At 46.3% G+C, this 15,243-nt stretch overlaps 1 protein-coding gene and 1 long non-coding RNA gene across 3 annotated transcripts in view; one reads left to right on the top strand and one right to left on the bottom strand.

The window, feature by feature from the left end:
* Window positions 1-15,243, bottom strand: part of LOC135983512 (uncharacterized) — a 385,110-nt gene that overhangs the window by 354,219 nt on the left and 15,648 nt on the right. The gene's annotated exons all lie outside the window — the stretch shown is intronic.
* LOC135980943 (SRRM2 protein homolog rsr-2-like) lies at window positions 5,175-9,384 on the top strand. The gene is made up of 2 exons (XM_065581727.1): window positions 5,175-6,095; window positions 7,268-9,384. Exons 1-2 carry the CDS (start codon window positions 5,561-5,563, stop codon window positions 7,759-7,761), a joined length of 1,029 nt encoding a protein of 342 aa, XP_065437799.1. The 5' UTR covers window positions 5,175-5,560; the 3' UTR covers window positions 7,762-9,384.

Raw genomic sequence — 15,243 nt, 5'->3', positions numbered from 1 at the left:
ATAGGATGAAATTTAATAGTGAAAAGTGTAAGGTGATGCACTTGGGGATGACTAATAACAATTTTAGTTACAAGATGGGGACGCATTGGTTAGAAGTAACGGAAGAGGAGAAGGACCTAGGGGACCTTGTAGACCGCAGGATGACTATGAGTCGACAATGTGACGTGGCGGTGAAAAAAGCCAATGCGGTCTTGGGATGCATTAGGCGAGGTATATCTAGTAGGGATAAGGAGGTCATGCTTCCGTTGTATAAGGCGCTGGTGAGACCTCATTTGGAGTACTGTGTGCAGTTCAGGGAACTTTGACTAGCCACTTAGGTCAAAAAGGTGAAACAGAATATTTGTCTCTTTAGGAGGTGCTTGAAGTTGCCTCAAGCAAGAAGCTGCCTCACTGTGTAACACCTCAGATCTATCCCATACACACCAGCAGCAATGCGTGATCAACAAGCAACCTTGAGCTTCCACAAACCATATTTGGAAGGTGAAACTGATTTTCCGGTGGATGAAGAGAATTTACAAAATACAAACTGTCGGAAGAAAAGTACAAGCCCTATTCCGTGTGTTTAAAACATCCCTCTGGTACCTATATGTGGCAACAATCCATTTCAACTCCTGACTTTGTAGTGCTGAAAAAAATTACACTTGATTTGCTTTAAAACAAGTCTCTTGTGTAATTTAAAGCCTGTAGTTCCACAACATTCTAATCTGCTATGTTTTATATAGTCCCTGTTTTATACCAAATTTCCCCCCCTCAACATTTGGCTACTTTTTTCCCACATTTTAATTGCTCCCTTCCCACACTGGGGCAATAAAAGATTTGATAGTTAAGCCTCCTTCTCTCGCCCGCTAATTCAGCAACCAGTTTGCAATTCCAGTGGGCCCCGCATGTATGCCTCGTAGGCCTCAAATTAGTTTCTTTTACTTCGCACAGCGGGAAAAACAACACCTCCCCTCACAGGCCAAGCTGGCACAATCAATATCAGGGAATCTCATTTTAGTTTTATTGCTGTTTACTTCAGAAAGCAAGCACTTGAACCAAAGCTATGATCCTTGATGCAGCTAGCAAGCACTGGGATGCTCGGTATATATGTCAAGCATGTTATGAATGATATATCTGCTAGGAGTAAGTGTTGCCCTGTGAGTAATGTTAAAGTGGGTTTTGATCATCTGATCAAAGAATGCAGTAAATCAACCTGCACTTTAACACATTGAATATAATGTTTTGTTCTTTCTGGAACAGAAGGAACTTGCTCTATGTAGGGCAAAGCTGTTCATAAAATAAACTACCTGCATTGTTTGTTTCAATAGCAATTTTTGCACATCGCTTCCCCACTGGGAGTCATTAGGCTTCTTAAAACATGGAAGGGATTTTGTAGTCCAAAAGCAAGATCAAAAATATTCTTTCATGAATAGGGGCTAACTGTTTTATTAGGGAGGCTGTGGGTGGGGAAGGGAAGCCTCAGCTTATATACCTCAATTACTAAGCTATTGTGGTTTGATCCTGCACACTGCAGGAACGGAGTTTTGTGCAAAGTAAAAGCGTGACAGCGCAGAAGAACCACACTGATGAGAGTGTTGCTGTCCTGGCACATTCCTCACATTGGAATCACAGGAAGCTAAGTATTGATTAACAGAATGTGAATTGCGCTTAAACCCATGTTGCCTTGCACATCTATTCTCCAGCCTCATCATACTCTGGTCATACCCAGGGCATTTTCCATTTAGGGAGTGGGCACACAAAGACATAACCCTACTCAGAGCACAGAGAACCACGCCTAGCATCTGAACTTACTGGCCCACAGAGCGAGCCTCCATTTGCCCTGGAGCACAACACTTTTGCACACCCAGCTGTGCACAGGACTTTGCAGGATCCAGTCTATAATGGTAGACTGGTAATAGCGCTATATGATCCAATACATGGTGTACCTATACAGAGAACAGGGAATTTCAGTAGTAGCAGCAGTAATATTGTTCTACCTTCTGTTACCTTTTATTTTTCTGGTATTCTGTTCATTTTCCATTCCTCTTAGGAAAAACAAGCTGTCATAAACATACAGCTATGGGTAGCATAAAATCCTTCCTTTACCTGTAAAGGGTTAAGAAGCTTAAGTAATCTGGTTGGCACCTGACCAAAAGGACCAATGAGGGAAGAAGATCCTTCCCCCACAGATTGGAAAGTTTTTTTGTTTTGTGTTCCTTTGTTCTCTCTAGGTCAGCGAACCAGGGCAGGGGAAATACATCTCCCTAAGCCATATCTGAACTAAGCATCTAATATTACAGAAATAGTAAGTAATAGCTAGGAAATGTGTTAGATTATCTTTAGTTTTAGCTTGTGAATTTTCCCTGTGCTAAGATGGAGGTTTATCCCTGTTTTTGTAACTTTAAAGTTTTGACTAGAGGGGAAATCCTCTGTTTTGAATCTTTTTGTTACCCTGTAAAGTTATCTTCCATCCTAATTTTACAGAGGTGATTCTTTTATTTTTTTTAAATAAACTTCTTTTATGAACCTGATTGTTTTTCAGTGTCCCAAAGACCCAGGGGTTTAATCTGGGCTCACTTTGTAACAAATTGGTTAAGATATTATTCTCAAGCCTCCTCAGGAAAGGGGGTGTAGGAGCTTGGATGTATATTTTGGGGGAGGTAGGGCTCCAAGTGGCCCTCCCTGAATGTTTGTTTAAATCACTTGGTGGTGGCAGTGATACCAAGGGCGAGGAAAGAATTTGTTCCTTGGGGAAATTTTAAACCTAAGCTGGTAGAAATAAGCTTGGGGGGGGGTTTCATGTGGGTCCCCACATCTGTACCCCAGAGTTCAAAGTGGGGAGGGAACCCTGACACAAGCGAACAAAAAAAAAATCATAAAAAACCAACTCACTCAAAATCAGTTTTTACAACAAACAGAACACTCCATGTTGTGCACCTTCCCTACCCTCCACCCAGTTCACTAAGTCAGATTTTGCACAAACTGAGGATCTGGCATTCTAACTCACAACCTCACAGGCAGACTCTGCAAGCATGGGTAGACATGGAAGCTTGTACTGTCACCTCCTATGCTTCACATGTTCTGTGTGTAACACCAACAGACCCCGTTCGTTGGCGAGCATGATCAAACCTGGGACCTCTGGAGCTAAATGCATGAGCCACTACTGCATGAGCTAAAAGCCACATGGCTCTTAGCTAAGGCTGTAGCAGACTCATTAATCTCTAAGTGGTCTCAGTGGCATCGGAGGGGACAACACCACACCCAAAAGGTGTGTGGGTTACACGTGTAGAGCCCTGCAAATCCGCAGGTATCCAGTTTATATTCGCGGATATCTGCGGACCATTTTTGTGGATAGCCATTTGGAGACACATACAAATGTAGTATCTGTACAGGGCTTTGGAGCTATAGCACAGACTCACCAGAGCAGGTGGAGGGACCCAGGTTCCCTACACCTGCCAGTGTGGCTCTCCCCAACCCGGCTCCGGCTCCAGCCAGAGGGGTGGCCTCCAAGCCGCAGCCCAGTCATGATAACAGCCACGCGGGCAGCTGTGGGGAGCAGCAGCAGACCCTCCACTTGGCCTGGGAGAGGGGACTGAGCAGCCCCCAGCCCATGTCCCTGTCCTCCTGCCCTGCAGCCCAGGGCAGGTGGAGGGTCTGCGCCACAGTTCCTCACAGCTGCCCACCTTGCTCTTACCATGGCGGGGCTGAGGCTCAGAGGAAAACCCCCACCCGCCAGAGCCAGGTCGGGGAAAGCCATGAGGGCAGCTGTGGGGACACAGCTGGGGACTGCTCTGAGCCCCCCAGCACCGCAAGTAGGTGGAGGGTCCGCCTTGGCTCCCCGGGCTCCCTGGCTGGGCTCCACATTGGCCTGGCCGGAGGGAAGTGGGGTAGGGCCTTGGGGGGAGGGGGCAAGAAGGGGAAGGGGGAGGGGCCACCCCCGTGAAAAGTGGATGGGCAAGGCCCCCACCCCACTCCGTTCCAGCGCCGTTGGTCACTGCTGCGCAATGACCCATGGAGCTATTTCGAGCCCTGCAGATTGGATGTGGATACATATTTTTTATCCATGCAGGACTCTATACATGTGGATAATGAGCAATTCCATCTCCATGGCTTTCAATATGGCATCTTTCACCAGCAGTACAGTCACAGATTATTTTTTAACTACAAAAAGAAAGAAGCATGTGAGGAAGTGAATAGCACAGAATCCATACAGAAATCATCGTATACCTATGGCCTTGAACAATCATTCAAAATGCCCAGCAAAGTGATTCAGGCACGATAAGAATCAGTTAATACTTCTGGCCAATCCACAAATTGAACATGGGACTCATTATTAGTACAGAACGTTTTATTAAGAGATTAAATGAACTTTGATCATGAACTTGTTCACCAAGCTGCAAGAGAAACAAACCACTAGGAATGATGCCCATTTTCATACTTACACTGGGAATGATTGTTCAATTCTCCATTTCTACACAACCAGCAAAGCCAATAGATTCTATCTATGAACCTCAGTAAATCAATAAATGAAAGGGAAGAGAAGGAAAGAAAACTCCTTATGACAAGGTAAAGTCCTATATAACATTCTGTGGCACACAATCTTCATTTCACACACGGTCCCATTGCTCTCTCTCTAAAAATCACAATATATTTTAAAAATTCCTGGCCGACATTTTCAGAAGTGCCTAGTGATTCTGGGTGCTCAGTTTGAGATATGTCAAACGGGCCTGACTGTCAGTGGGCAGGTGCTCAGCCCTTCTGAAAAATGTAAACACCCGTTAGAGGCGTCTCCAACTGGGTACCCAAAAATCACTAAGCACTCTTGAAAATCTTTGCCCACAGCTACATCCCTTCGACCCACACTGAAAATATATAAATAATATTCTCCCTACCAGGGGAGACATGTCACAATAAAAGTCTTTGGGCCTGATAGCATCAAACTGGAGTAGCACAGTGGTCTATAATACCTATAGGGGCCCCATTAATGAAGTATACGAAAGCTTATGCTCCAATACGTCTGTTAGTCTATAAGGTGCCACAGGACTCTTTATAGCTCACATAGTAAGTCATAAAAAGAACAGGAGTACTTGTGGCACCTTAGAGACTAACAAATTTATTAGAGCATAAGCTATATATGCATCCGAAGAAGTGGGCTTTAGTCCACGAAAGCTTATGCTCTAATAAATTTGTTAGTCTCTAAGGCCTGGTCTACACTACGACTTTAATTCGGATTTATCAGCTTTAATTCGAATTAACCCTGTAACCGTCCACACAACGACGCCATTTAATTCGATGTAAAGGGCCCTTTAAATCGATTTCTGTACTCCACCCCAACGAGCGGAGTAGCGCCAAAATCGATTTTAGCAATTCGAATTAGGGTTAGTGTGGCCGCAATTCGATGGTATTGGCCTCCGGGAGCTATCCCACAGTGCATCATTGTGACCGCTCTGGACAGCAATCCGAACTCGGATGCACTGGCCAGGTAGACAGGAAAAGCCCCGCGAACATTTGAACTTCATTTCCTGTTTGCCCAGCGTGGAGAGCACAGGTGACCACAGATACCTCATCAGCACAGGTAACCATGCAGGCTGATAATCGAAAAAGAGCACCAGCATGGACCGTGAGGGAGGTACTGGATCTGATCGCTGTATGGGGAGAGGATTCAGTGCTTGCAGAACTTCGTTCTAAAAGACGAAATGCAAAAACTTTTGAAAAAATTTCCAAGGGCATGATGGAGAGAGGCCACAATAGGGACTCTGAGCAGTGCCGCGTGAAGGTCAAGGAGCTCAGACAAGCCTATCAAAAAACAAAGGAGGCAAACGGTCGCTCCGGGTCAGAGCCGCGGACATGCCGCTACTACGCCGAGCTGCATGCAATTCTAGGGGGGGCTGCCACCACTACCCCACCTTTGTTCGTGGATTCTGGGTCGGGGATAGTCTCGACGCCTGAGGATTCTGCCGATGGGGTAGAGGAGGAGGAGGAGGAGGAGCTTGCAGAGAGCACACAGCACTCCATTCTCCCCAACAGCCAGGATCTTTTTATCACCCTGACTGAAGTACCCTCCCAAGCCTCCCAAGCCAGTACCCAAGACTCTGACCCCATGGAAGGGACCTCAGGTGAGTTTACCTTTTAAAATATAAAACTTGTTTTAAAAGCAAACGGTTTTTAATGATTACTTTGTCTGACTTTGCATTCGCGGTCAGTTCAGGTACTGGAAAAGTCTGTAGCTACTGGAAAAGTCTGTTAACGTGTATGGGGATGGAGCGGAAATCCTCCAGGGACATCTCCATGAAGCTCTCCTGGAGGTACTCCGAAAGCCTTGCCAGAAGGTTTCTGGGCAGTGCATCCTTATTCCCTCCTCCATGGTAGGACACTTGACCACGCCATGCTTGCAGCAAGTAATCTGGTATCATTGCCTGACAAAGCCTGGCAGCGTATGGTCCCGGTGTTTGCTGGCATTCAAGCAACATCCGTTCTTTATCTTGTTGTGTAATCCTCAGGAGAGTGATATCACTCCTGGTAACCTGGTTGAAATACGGGAACTTAATTAAGGGGACAGAGGTGGCCGTTCCTACTGGGCTGTTTGCCTGTGGCGGAAAATAAATCCTTCCCTGCAGTTAGCCAAGCGCAGATGGGAAATTGGCCCTGAGTTTTTCGCGTTTGGCTAGCAGGGATCTTCCCTGTTACCAGCCACGCGGTGGGGGGAGGGTACCGTGATCATCCCAGAGAATTCATGGCGGGGGGGGGGGGGGGTCGGCGGCGGGGGGGGGGGGAGGGGTAGTTTGGTGCCTGCAGGGATCTTCCCTGATACCAGCCACGCGGTGGGGGGAGGGGTACCGTGATCATCCCAGAGAATTCATGGCGGGGGGGGGGGGGTTAGTTTGTTTTCTGGTGCTGCTGAATGTTAACAGAAAAACCGCAGCACTCTACTTGCCTGAAGGGGCCCAGACAAGCCCCACCACACTGCCCCCCCCCCCCAAACTGGCTGAGATTGGCCAGGCTTCTGCAGCACTCTACAAGCTATGCTTGGTATGTGGGAAAGGAGGGTGCAGAAGCTGTAAAACAATGGCTTACCATGGCCGCATGCAAGCCGAATTCTGTTGCCCAGACCTGTGATCTCTAGCAGCAAAGCCACAGGCACTCAGCATTAAGAGGCAAAATGCGACCTTGCACAGAAATCACATGTGCTATGTAATGTGAACAGTGTTGGTCACCGTGAAAGAGTATAAGCATTGTTCTGCAAAATGTAGCTTTTAAAACAATTCTCTCTTTTTTCCCCTCCCTACAGCAGCTGCAAATTCCTCAAGCCTCCCTCCTCCATCCCGAAGGTTATCACAGATAAGGCGTCGTAAGAAGAAGACGCGGGAGGACATGTTTTCTGAAATTATGCAATCCAGCAGGAGTGACAGAGCTCATCTGAATGAGTGGAAGGAAACAGTTTCAAAGTATAGGAAAGAAGTCAGTGATCGTGAGGACAGGAGGGACCAACGTGAGGAGAGGAGGGACCAACGTGAGGAGAGGAGGGACGATCGAGATGAGAGATGGCGGCAGGAAGACCAGAGGATGAAGGATGCAACGCTGGGGCTGCTCCGGCGTCTGGTGGAGGTTCAGGAACGGCTGCTGGAAAACAGACTGCCGCTTCAGCCCCTGTTCCACCCTCCCCCCTCCCCATGTTCCGTATCCTCCTCACCCAGACGTGTAAGAACGCGGGGGGGGAGGCTCCGTACACCTTCCCATTCCACCCCAGTAGACAGCCCAAGCAAAAGGCTGTCATTTTTTTAACCTTTTCTTTGTGGCTTTTTCCTTCCCAGCAATCCTCCTCCCAAATACCACCCGGGTTCCCTCCCTCTTTTTCTAATCTATTAATAAAGAATAAATGATTTTTAAATGATAGTGACTTTATTTGGTTTGAAAGAAAGCTGGGGGAAGGGGCAGGGTGGGTTCCTTACAGAAAATCAGTCAGTAAAGGGGGAGGGTTTTCATGAAGGAGAAACAAACAGATATTTCACACGGTAGCCTGGCCAGCCATGAAACTGGTTTTCAAAGCTTCTCTGATGCACAGCGCTTCATGGTGTGATCTTCTAATCGCCCTGGTGTCTGGCTGCGCGTAATCAGCAGCCAGGCGATTTGCCTCAGCCTCCCACCCCGCCATAAAGGTCTCCCCCTTACTTTCACAGAGATTGTGGAGCACACAGCAAGCAGAAATAACAATGGGGAGATTTCTTTGGCTGAGGTCAGAGCGAGTCAATAATGAACGCCAGCGACCTTTTAAACGGCCAAATGCACATTCTACCACCATTCTGCACTTGCTTAGCCTGTAGTTAAACAGCTCCTGACTCCTGTCCAGGCTGCCTGTGTATGGCTTCATAAGCCATGGCATTAAGGGGTAGGCTGGGTCCCCAAGAATAACTATGGGCATTTCAACATCCCCAACGGTTATTTTCTGGTCCGGAAAGTAAGTCCCTTGCTGCAGCCCTTTAAACAGAGTAGTGTTCCTGAAGACGCGAGCGTCATGAACCCTTCCCGCCCAGCCCGCGTTGATGTTGGTGAAACGTCCCTTGTGATCCACAAGTGCTTGCAGCACCATTGAAAAGTACCCCTTGCGGTTTATGTACTCGGTGGCTTGGTGCTCCGGTGCCAAGATAGGGATATGGGTTCCGTCTATTGCCCCACCACAGTTAGGGAATCCCATTGCAGCAAAACCATCCACTATCGCCTGCACATTTCCCAGAGTCACTAACTTTCGTAGCAGCACCTGAGTGATTGCTTTGGCTACTTGCATCACAGCAGCCCCCACAGTAGATTTGCCCACTCCAAATTGATTCCCGACTGACCGGTAGCTGTCTGGCGTTGCAAGCTTCCACAGGGCTATCGCCACGCGCTTCTCAACTGTGAGGGCTGCTCTCATCTTGGTATTCTGGCGTTTCAGGGCAGGGGACAGCAAGTCACAAAGTTCCATGAAAGTGCCCTTACGCATGCGAAAGTTCCGCAGCCACTGGGAATCGTCCCAGACCTGCAACACTATGCGGTCCCACCAGTCTGTGCTTGTTTCCCTTGCCCAGAATCGGCGTTCCATGGATAGAATCTGCCCCATTAACAACATGATCTCCAAAGCACCGGGGCCTGTGGTTTCACTGAATTCTGTGTCCGTGTCCGTGTCCATGTCCTCATCATGCTTGTCGCTGCGCTGCCGCCGCCGCTGCCTCCTCTCCTCGTTTTTCTGGTCCTGGCTGAGCATAAACTCCACGAGAACGCGCGAGGTGTTTGCAATATTCATGAGTGCTGTCTTGACCTCAGCGGGCTCCATGCTTGCCGTGGTATGGAGTCTGCAGTGTTCACCCACCCAGGAAAAAAGGCGCGAAAATGGTTGTCTGCCGTCCGTTGCTTTCATGCAGGGAGGGAGGGAGGGAGGGAGGAAGTGAGGCTGTACCCAGAACCACCTGCGACGATGTTTTTTGTCCCATCAGGCACTGGGATCTTAACCCACAATCCCAATGGGCGCGGGAGACTGCGGGAACTATGGGATAGCTATGGAATTGCTACCCACAGTGCAACGGTGCAGAAATCGACGCTAGCCCCGGTACTTGGACGCACACCACCGAATTACTGTGCTAGTGTGGCCGCACTCATTTCGACTTTATACAACCTGTTTCTCAAATCCGAATTATCTAAATTCGGATTAATCCCGTAGTGTAGACATACCCTTAGGTGCCACAAGTACTCCTGTTCTTTTTGCGGATACAGACTAACACGGCTGCTACTCTGAAACCTGTCATAGTAAGTCATGGCAGAGCTAGGAATTGAACCCAGGTCTTCCAAATTCCATACTAGCATCCTAAACAATGGACCATCCTTAAATAGTATCTTATTTCTGCTGTGCATAAAGCTGGAGTACCACAGAGGTTAACTTTGGTTTATTCTGAAGGTGCAGTCACTTTATCCATTGCATGAATAAATCAAGTCTTATTAGTCCACTCTGTCTGTGTAGGCAGGTTGGCTTGGTTCCACAATCTGGTAATCAGATTCTTTGTGGCCAAAAGAAGATGTGAACACAAGTCTTTGTAATAATTCGTTAAGGCTCTGATCTAGCTACCACTGAAGTCAATGGCTGTCTCTCAGCTGAGTTAAAGGGGAACTGGGATAAACTTGGTATGAAGAGAAAATAATTAACAAGATTTTTCTTTTTTTCACAAGCTGCTAGAAAGTAGAAATAAAATGATGAGCCCACCAGGGGTGGAGAAAAATAGCTTTTGTCTGATCAGATTTTCCAGCAGTCTTGGAAAAGGGAATTTGAGTTTACCAGGAGTCATGTATATATTCTGAATAAATCTCTAACTTGTGCCTTAACAAATTAATGACTTTGTGCATCTGAACATATGCTGCCCAGTCCTAGGAAACAGTCCGACTGTCATTCTCCCACCCTCAAAATATGAGAACTTCTCAACAATTCATATTTTTTTGCAGCAGCATCTCCCAGAAGATCAGATCCAGCATCCTTGGGGAATCGACTGAACAACTTCATCCTTAACATGTAGGTGGCACAATATATCAACTATAAATAATGAAAAAAGTCTGACACCCTTCCAAATAGTTTCCCATATGCTCCGAATAGTGCTAAAGGCAGCATTAACAGGTAGCTGTGATGTAATAGCAGTGCTGGGTGAAAAATTCCCATCAACTTCCACGGGGCCAAGATTTAACCCATCCGTTCTGTCTACTTAATATTTGGGTGAGGTTGTATGCTTATTTTTTTTTTATTCTTTTTACTATAAATGGGTAAAAATTGGGAAATTTTCCAAGGAAGTAAGGGCCCAACTCCTCTAGGCTTTCTCTGAAAATCACAGCTTTTATGTTTAATACCCAAGAGGAATTGTGGGTGCTCATCACCTTGAAAATTACCATGTATTTGGGGGCATAATTTTACGTTTATGAATTGGAAAATTTTGACCTGTTCTAATTCCCTAGAGAGGAAAGAGTATCCTGTGGTTAGGGCACTGACTCGGGGTTTGAAGATGTGGATTCAATTCCCTCCTCTGCCACACACTTCCTGTATGATCTTGGGTAAATCACTAAGCGGCAGTTTTTTAAAAGGTCTTATTGTCCACCTAGAGATGCAGATAGAAACCTAGTGGGGTTTTCAAAAGAACCTAGGCACTTTTGAAAATCCCACTAAGGACTGTCTTGCATCTTTAAACATCTGCCCTGCCCTCAATCTGAGCCTTAATTCCCCATCTATAAGTGGGGGTCGTAACAGCAGTTCGCTACCTCCGAGCAGTTTTGTGAGGTTCATTACTTTAAAGACTGTGAAGTGCACTGATGCCACGGTAATGCGAGGGCCACAGAAATAATTAGGAGAACTATGGAAATTTGTTGAACACTATTTTTTAAAAAAATATTATAAAGGTTTATAAAACATTGCCGGGGGGGATTTTATGCTTTTTTTAAAAAAAGGCTCCCATAATATTTCTCTATGACTGATGGTATATCGTTAATGCAAAATGTGGTACAGCTGAGCAGGAAATGGTTTTCCCATCCAGTGAGAAGGTTGTTTCTAAACGGAAATTTGCTGAACCAGACAAATGAGTGTTTTCTGACAAAAAAAAATTGTCAAAAAATTCCCGACCAGCTCCACTATTGATGTCATGGTGGACGTCTACAGATTGTCACATTGAGAGGAAAGCAGCCTATGTTCACCTCATATGGGAAACTACATTTTGCTTGACTGACAGTATTTCTCTTAAAGAGTTCCACTCAAAGGCTCCGGGTGAAGCATCACATTCTTTCTCCGTCAACCTGGCTGTGTGACTAACCAAGGGATAGCATCAAGCAGGAGAAGAGATCTTTAAGCTCAAGGACAATGGTGGCACAGAAACAAATGGGCATAAACTGGCCATTAATCAATTTAGGCTGGAAATTAGAAGATAGTTCCTAACCATCAGAGAACTGAGATTCTGGGACTGCCTTCTAATAGGAGGAGTGGGGCAACCAACCTAATCAGTTTTAAGGAACTTGATACATTTATGAATGGGATCTGACAGGTTTGCCTGCGATGGCAGAGGGCAGGAAGTCCTTTCAAGTCCTATGTATACAGAAGAGAGTATGAGAAGAGATTGTAGACATTTTTCATTAACTGAGTTTTAAGAAAATACAGGGGGATTCTTTTCATTATTCACTTACAGATTGATTGAAAACTAGCTTATTAGTTTTCTTTTCTTTTTTAAGAACCACCAGCAATACTGAGGCATGGTGTTAGCATATAAAACACATTTATTTACCTATTGATTTAGAAGAGTCCCGTTTTTCCAGGAAAGGGTATAATACAAGTATGATTTATTAATATTCATAGGAGTTACTATGCATAAACAGGCTAAGATCCAGATCTGGGAATAAAAGAGTATAGTTCGGCGCTTGGCTTCAGTAACATTGAAGTCTCATGAGAAGAGCACGGGAAACTTTCAAAAAGGTAGAAAAGTTATGAGATCTATTTTATCAATTCTGTTTTACTTAATGTATTGATTGATTGATTGCCCACTGGCAATATTCTTAGTAGGAACAATATCACGCTTACAATAACCACATGCTATGGCCCCAATGATGCGAGGGCCTTTACTCCAATGACTGTACACAACGTCAGTGGTGATTGCGAGCATTTTTCATCTCATAGTATTGGAGCCTCAGACTGTTCTGCATTGCATTTTAACTGTTTTTGCCTTAATATTTAGTCATTAGGGCAGGGACTTTTTAACGGACCCTTTTTTATGCAGTTCACCTATTGTCCAGTGTATCATATCTTGACTTATGGCATTATATAAGTCATCCCAAATGTCTGCCTATTCCGCAAACAGACACATTTTCTCTACTTAATGACAATCACAACCAACCACATACATTTAGATAGCTTCCTCCACAGAGGAGTTGCTGTACAATTAAATGCTATAGAATGGCAAGTAATTCATAAGAGAAAACAGCAATTTTTTTCTTCAACCTTCTTCTAAATGTTAAATAGTGGCAGGCAATTAATTCCATGAACAAAAGGCATAGTTAAAAAATATCCAGGCAGCCATTTCATTGGGATTACAAGTAGGACAAATCGATATAGATGCAAGCAATTGAACAATTAGATAATGGTGTAGTGACCTGGTTTTCTATAAATACAGAAAATTAGCCATTACTGGGGCTATTAACAACATTTGAAAACAGGCACTGATTTGTTATATTCTGAAAAATGAAATACACAGTTCCCCTTTAATATAGCTGTGGCTGTGTGATGGGTACAGAGAGGCCTCACACCAGTAGACTTAAGGGGAACTTATGGGCCCAGCAAGACCCACTCCGCTATGCCTGCGGTCAAAGCCAATCATGGAGGGGGGAATAAAAAGGAGAGCCTGGCTCAGTTCATGGGCCATGGCTGACTGGCCAGGCCAGCGCTGTGCCTGAAGAGAGCTTTGCTTGAAAAATTGCAGGGAATCCAACCTGCTAGCAGGAGCAGCGCCAGGGTTTTTGGCGCCCTAGGCGAGGGTCCTTCCGTGCTCCCGGTTGTCGTCAGCAATTCTGCGGTGGGGGGGGGGGGTCCTTCCGCGCTCCCGGTCTTCGGGGCACTTCGGTGGCGGGTCCCGGAGCGAGTGAAGGACCTGCCGCAGAATTGCCGCCGAAGACCCGGAGCGCGGAAGGACCCCCCGCTGCTGAATTGCCGCCCCCCCAAATCCTGGCGCCCTAGGCAACTGCCTAGGTCGCCTAAATGGAAGCGCCGGCCTGGCCTGCTAGCCAGAGCAGCCATTGGGGACGAGCAGTTAGACCCCAAGGATGACGTGATCAACCAGTAAAAGATTGTTTGGGAACCAAGCCTGAAGAGAAGGGCAGGGATGCCCCCACTAGAAGAGTGAGGGATGGCCCAGTATTGTGTGGGTTTAACCCCTGCACAGAGGAGGAATCAAACTGAAGGGAGAATTGGCTGGCAGACTGCCACATTGGGTACCTGAGACAGGGAGACGCCACAACCCCGTCAGGGCACCTAGAAGGTCCACAACGGGGTGCTGCTTCAGCCATGAAACTTTAAGCTGCCTTGCCAAATTCCGTTGAAGAGGAAGAAAGCAACAGGAGATAATTGCCTCCACGTTGGCTATGTGTCCAATGTATACAATGTATTAGTATACATTGATTGGGGGCTCAAATCTGGCCACACCTAATGCACTCCTGATCCCTCTGTGCGGCCATGTTAGACTTTCCTGTGCCATGACTCTGGGTACTGAGGAAAGGAAGGGCTGCATCACGTCCTGCAAGCAAGTGGGCAAAGCAAAACCCTGGCACCACCTCCACTATGTGTTGGCCAGTGGCAATGGCTGGATGTGAGAGGAGGACTGTGATGTCATAGATTAACCGCAACAACAAGGGGCGATGGGGGGGGGGGAGGGAATTGTGCTCCTGAGTCACAAGGGCTTTTGGTGCTACTTCTGGGGTGGTGCCGCTTAACCTCACCCTTCCCTCAGGACTGTGCCTAAGACATCAGGTAGCCCTGGGAAACGTCATCATAGGGTCTGTGTTTGGGTCATTCAAACCACATGGTGTTAAGAATGGATGTAAAGCACTGCCAGAGGAAGACATCTGCAGTGCACAGCGCCACGTTTTATAAACCTTACAGCACCTCGCAACTATGTCACACACTCTTGGGTGCCATCTATTATTAAACTAGCTCCATACACACAATTCGAGAGCATGCCTCCAATATACAAATACATAATAGGTTAGGTATTTATTTATTTGTATTTTAGAAGAGCAAGGAATGTTCAGCCAACCCAGCTTGACTCGCGGCTACCTCCCAATCTTAAATGTGTTTATCTATAAAGCATTTTATATGGGACAGACCGATCACCAGAATATGCATGCATATTTATATCTGGTCTGTATTTTTTCCCCACAGAATATTAAATGCATATATAGGTTAATGGCTATAGATATGCAGACAGCTGCCTGCACTACAACTTGTGTGAGAGAAAGGATTTTGGGAGCCTACTGTGGGGGTGCAGGCCTCCTATGTGTTATGGAGCCCAGATCAAGAGGGGATCCCCACAAACCACAGCACTGGGGATTTGACAGGGAGCCTGAAGCAGTACAGGTGAGGTGGTGGGGGTTCTGCTGCTGCATGGATCCACCAGTCATTCCCCCTGAGGCTAGAGTAGCAGCCATGGAGTGGCTCTCTTAACACTCTATAGATTTCAGATAGGAATTCAAGAAGAATTCTCTATTGCCATCTGACTGCTCAAATTG

Source organism: Chrysemys picta, chromosome 1, assembly GCF_011386835.1.
Source record: "Chrysemys picta bellii isolate R12L10 chromosome 1, ASM1138683v2, whole genome shotgun sequence".
NCBI lineage: Eukaryota > Metazoa > Chordata > Testudines > Emydidae > Chrysemys > Chrysemys picta.
The sequence above is the reverse complement of the archived record's forward strand: the minus strand, read 5'-3'. Positions and strand labels throughout refer to the sequence as shown.

Excerpts from the sequence above, each read along its gene's own strand:
- LOC135980943 (XM_065581727.1), top strand. The coding sequence starts at position 5,561 with ATGCAGGCTGATAATCGAAAAAGAGCACCAGCATGGACCGTGAGGGAG. Across the intron at positions 6,096-7,267 it reads CCCCATGGAAGGGACCTCAG|CAGCTGCAAATTCCTCAAGC; the intron begins GTGAGTTTACCT and ends CCCTCCCTACAG.